The sequence below is a fragment of the Pelobates fuscus genome, unplaced genomic scaffold (genome assembly GCF_036172605.1).
Source record: "Pelobates fuscus isolate aPelFus1 unplaced genomic scaffold, aPelFus1.pri scaffold_24, whole genome shotgun sequence".
Taxonomy (NCBI): Eukaryota; Metazoa; Chordata; class Amphibia; order Anura; family Pelobatidae; genus Pelobates; species Pelobates fuscus.
The window spans coordinates 630,302-635,669 of NW_026961888.1; the positions used below are offsets into that span (position 1 = coordinate 630,302).

The window sequence follows — 5,368 nt, forward strand, 5'->3', positions numbered from 1 at the left end:
GCTGTCAGTGACACAGCCACTAGAGGCTGGATTAATCATCAGTGAAACATAGCAGTTTCTCCGAAACTGCTATGTATTCAGCTGCAGGGTTAAACTAGAGGGCCCTGGAACCCAGACCACTTCATTGAGCTGAAGTGATCTGGGTGTCTAAAGTGGTCCTTTAAGGAACCAAGACCACTTCATTGAGCTGAAGTGATCTGGGTGTCTAAAGTGGTCCTTTAAGTGTATGTGTATCTGCATACACTTGCGTACATACCGCGGTCACAGGGGTCGCAGCCCTGCAACCCGGAGCCTGCCGCCATGTGTTGCGACCCCGGGCCGCGCAGAGTAAGTGTGGGGGGAGGGGCACGGATCAATTTTAGCACCGGGGCCCCATGGGTCGTGTGTACGCCACTGACTCCCAGCATTACGTTTAGACAAATGTATTTGTGGAAAGCTGTACTAGCTAATACAACGGGAAAGGGAATCCATGAAGGTGATACCCTGGTGGTCCGCCACACAGATCAACATGTTAGCTCCTAATTTGGTGCTAAAATCAGGACAATTTTTGCTGTCATGTTTTTATCATGATTTGAAATAGCATTGAAATGTTTTTGATGTTTTGGAAAAAGTCCCTAGAGTGCGGAACTCATTGCTGTTGTTTACTGTGCCAGACCTACACCAGGCTTCATAAAGGATTTCCTGGAGAGCACAGTGTGTGTGTGTTTTAATATAACTGGTCTTAGTTGTTGTTAGAGGGTAAACATAGATATATAACATACAATTATGTAATTATGTAATTTAAAAATTGCCACGACTAAGAGCTCTTCTGCTATGATCTTACTACATCCTACCTGAGCTACCTGTCTGAACAAACGAGGATCAAAATCCCTTTTCTCTGTTTCTTTACGACACGAGCTTCAACCCACCTTGATAACACGGGCCCCTTCCCTTTCTTGCATAAGAGTGAGAAAGAAAACCTTGGAATATATTCTTTTAATAGTTATCACAGTAATGTTTGTGGAGAACATCAGGCTCATCCCAAAGGAGATGTGTCAGCTTTCACCGGCTCTGCTAGATCGTGACAACCCTCGGGACCCATGGAGCTGCTAATGAATTCTTGGTTAGATAGTTTAGTACATTCCACGATAGATGGCATCGACCTCCGTCCTCTTATTTTACCTAAATGTATTCGTTTTATCCATTCGGAAACACAGCGTGAGAGCAGAGTGTGAAAAGATGGAGTAGGGACAGTGGAGGGTGTGTCATAAGACTGTATCCAATCAGAGCGTGGTTAGATCAGCCAATAAGATGCTAGCTGGAGATGTATAATTTGGAGGCTGCTGCGGGCGCGTATTATTGCTTGATCTTCATAGAGAATAGTGACCATGTCTGAAGCCGCCCAGCTCCCGCCGCCGCACCTGCGGTAGAAAGCGCCTCCAAGAAGAAGCAGCCCAAGAAAGCAGCCGGTGTCAAGAAAGTCGCTAAGCCCTCCGGTCCTAGCGTGTCCGAGCTCATTGTCAAAGCTGTGTCCGCTTCTAAAGAGCGCAGCGGGGTGTCCCTGGCAGCTCTGAAGAAGGCTTTGGCTGCTTCTGGTTATGATGTGGAAAAGAATAACAGCCGCCTCAAGCTGGCTCTCAAGGGCTTGGTGACTAAAAGCACTCTCGTCCAGGTCAAAGGAAGCGGAGCTTCCGGCTCCTTCAAGCTCAACAAAAAGCAGGCGGAGAGCAAGGACAAGGCTACCAAGAAAAAGGCACCGGCTAAAGTCAAGAAGCCTGCCCCGAAGAAAGCCACCAAGTCTCCAGCCAAACCTAAGAAGGTAGCTGCAAAGAGCCCGAAAAAGGCCAAAAAGCCGGCCGCCTCCGCTAAAAAGGCCACCAAAAGTCCGAAGAAAGTCAAAGCCGCCAAGCCCAAGAAGGTAGTGAAAAGCCCGGCTAAGAAGACCGTGAAGAGCCCTGCCAAAAAGGCAGCCAAACCCAAAGCCGCAAAGAGTCCTGCAAAGGCTAAAAAGGCAGCTCCCAAAAAGAAATAAGCCTTGCTCGCATTTAATTTTATTTTCCAAACCCCAAAGGCTCTTGTAAGAGCCACCACATTCTCATTTCAGAGCTATATATCAGTGATGGCAACGTGTTTGTTTTGGTGTCATGTCACACATACCGTTCCCCCTCCATCCCTCATTCTAAAGTCAGGAATAACCTAATGAATCCTGTAATCCCAGCATCTAGTGCTCGAAAAGATTACACAGGAATGTATCTTGTCGGTGTGGCTAAGTCCCCGTATACCAGTGCTACACTTGAGCGTTGATTTTTTATTTTTTTTTGGCTTAGAAATTCCCTCCGTTCTAAGATAGTGAGGGTGTTTCTTCATTAAATTGCGAAAGGCCAGTTTTAGTGAGAAACGCATATAATATATAGAATATCACACAGTGTCCTTCCAGACTAGATTTAATGTTATTGCCTTTTTCAGTAAGATAATAAAGCAGAACATATTTTAGGGATTGCGATTTTGTACATGGTGATAATAAAAGGGACTGTCCTCGTCCTCTCTCCACGTGTGAAACGGGCGCTTATTTCGATATTCAAAGAGTGATAAAGCCCAAGAAATGATACCTTGTGCAGTAGCTAAGTCGACTATCAAAGAAACACTAAAGACATGATAAAATGATTATACTTCAAAAGATTTCACGATTGTGAAATCTTTTGAAGCATAAACAGCTTTGGTTTTAAACGCCAGAACCATTTCGAGCACGGAAGGAGAGGGTTAAGCATATTATTGAGAGGGAAAAAAAAAAGTGAAGGGGCGTATTTAAAACGCCCGCCTCCTTTGCTGCAGGTCCCCATACGGTCCGTCCGAGGAGTATATAAGGAAGAGCTTTGCACAGCATTTCATATCGTTCGTGCAGAAAGAAGAGCAGAACCATGTCTGGCAGAGGCAAAGGAGGAAAGGGTCTCGGAAAAGGTGGCGCTAAGCGTCACAGGAAGGTTCTTCGTGACAACATCCAGGGCATTACCAAGCCTGCAATTCGTCGCCTTGCTCGCAGGGGAGGCGTGAAGCGTATTTCCGGCCTCATCTATGAGGAGACTCGCGGGGTGCTGAAGGTATTCCTGGAGAACGTCATCCGGGACGCCGTCACTTACACCGAGCATGCCAAGAGGAAGACTGTCACCGCCATGGACGTAGTTTATGCTCTTAAGCGCCAGGGCCGCACTCTCTATGGCTTCGGAGGTTAAAACTCGGGCTTGACTTTACCGCACACCCCATTAACCCAAAGGCCCTTTTCAGGGCCACCCACTTTTTCACTAAAAGACTGAACCTAATCACTTTAACCCCTTCCACACCTGATAAATTGCCTGCTATCTACATAGATACACCGAGAAGGAGATAGTAGTAGAGGCTGCTCCCAAACATCTAGACGGGAAAGGTTGCTAAACACTGTATCTGTAGACCGCATGTTTGAACCATCGGAGGATTTGGAGCCGCCTTCTGTTAATGGTAGGGGATGTAAAAAATTATGATCTAGTGAGGTGCATTTAGATTATGAGCAAGTACGTACACACACTGTCAAGAAAGCTCTGGTTTTGGTGTATTGTTACTGTTGCCTACATTTAATACATGCTTGCAGCCACTTAAATAGAAACATTGTTACTAGCTTTGCATATGCACTCCTGTGTTAACTATGTATTCTCCTCTAAGCGAAAAAGTAGTCTTTTTCCTGCTGCCTCTCCACACGATGGATTCTAAATAGTGAAGTTATTGTAAAATCGCCAGTGAAATAGACCAGCAGAGATGATGGCTACATCGTTGCCTGACGTGAAAATGGGATATGTGGGGACATTTGAGCATTGTAGTGTGAGGGCTCCGTAGCTAGCCCGCTCAAAGTCACAGGCTAAAAGACACGTTTTTATAAATGTGTTGGAGCTCGTTCGAGTGCAGATTTGGTGGCTCTTAAAAGAGCCTTTGTGTTTGTTAGCAGGTTTCAACTTAAGCACGTTCTCCTCGGATCCTACGAGCCAGCTGGATGTCTTTGGGCATGATTGTGACCCTCTTAGCGTGGATGGCGCACAAGTTGGTATCCTCAAAAAGACCAACCAGGTAAGCCTCGCTAGCCTCTTGCAGAGCCATGACAGCAGAGCTCTGGAAGCGCAGATCAGTCTTGAAATCCTGAGCGATCTCACGGACAAGGCGCTGGAAGGGCAGCTTGCGGATGAGCAGCTCGGTGGACTTCTGATAACGGCGGATCTCCCTGAGAGCCACAGTTCCTGGACGGTAACGGTGAGGCTTTTTCACTCCCCCGGTAGCTGGGGCGCTCTTTCTAGCAGCTTTGGTGGCTAGCTGCTTGCGGGGAGCCTTGCCTCCGGTCGACTTACGGGCTGTCTGCTTAGTTCTGGCCATTGTAGCAAAACGAAAGGGAATGAACGCTGCTCGCTGTAGCCTGGGCTTTATAGCCGATACGGCGTTTTCATTGGTTCATCAAGTGGGTGGTATGTTCTGATTGGCTGAAAACAAATAGTAAATCATTTCAAAATACCCGCTCAAATCAACTGCTTCTCATCCCCTCCCCCACATTCAAAATGCCCGCTCAAATCAACTGCTTCATCCCCTCCCCCCTCCTCCATCTATTGAGACCACGCGCCCAAAGAAGGGATCTAAGCCTTTAGTGACCCTTCCTGTCCTGACAGCATTTATTATAGACGCTACTAGTTGAAAGGAATGGCAATGGGCAGTAATGGACGTATTCCTCCCAACATACTTATTAATAGCTGTATAGGCTTTATCGAGGGGGAGGGGTGCATGGGACATTGACCTCTTACACATGCAGAAAGGCCGCTTCTTTCGATGGGATAGAAGCCACGTCTGATAAAGGACTTTCACTCACAGGACGCTCAGTAGCCATACAAATGAGCTCCAGGAGACAGAGCAGCAGGAAATGTTACAAAGCATCCACTTATTGAAACAATGTTTTCAGCCGAGAGGCCAGGCTATTAAGGCTGCGTTAACTCATCCAGCAGCACAGACAACAGAGCTGTAGCGCCGCTAGGATTTGAACGCTCATAGTAGGTTTCACCCGGCATGTCCTCCAGACAGCGGGAGAGGGGGGAATCCTGAGAGTGAGCGACATGTAGAGATGCCCCGCTTAACAAAAGAGGACCTGCACACTATATACACTTGCCCCAATTGGCATTAATTTGCTGCTGCGTTTATCATAGACATGCATGGCAGCCATTGATTTTAACTAGTTCTATAGCTGGAATGTTGGACAGGATATGGACTGCAAATGGGACTCAGTCAGTGCTGTGACAGAAGCGCCCTAATATTTTAGCTTGCTTATGAGCTCCCAGCGTGGTGTGTGTGTGTGTGTGTATAGATACAAGGAACGGTTTGCGCGCAG

The 5,368-nt window shown here is 47.0% G+C and overlaps 2 protein-coding genes across 2 annotated transcripts; one reads left to right on the top strand and one right to left on the bottom strand.

Moving 5' to 3' along the window:
* Positions 1 to 2,897: 2,897 nt before the first annotated feature.
* On the top strand, positions 2,898 to 3,209 carry LOC134584826 (histone H4). Its single transcript, XM_063440646.1, has one exon. It carries the CDS (start codon positions 2,898 to 2,900, stop codon positions 3,207 to 3,209), a length of 312 nt encoding a protein of 103 aa, XP_063296716.1.
* Positions 3,210 to 3,960: 751 nt separating this feature from the next.
* On the bottom strand, positions 3,961 to 4,371 carry LOC134584827 (histone H3). Its single transcript, XM_063440647.1, has one exon. It carries the CDS (start codon positions 4,369 to 4,371, stop codon positions 3,961 to 3,963), a length of 411 nt encoding a protein of 136 aa, XP_063296717.1.
* Between the last annotated feature and the right edge of the window lie 997 nt (positions 4,372 to 5,368).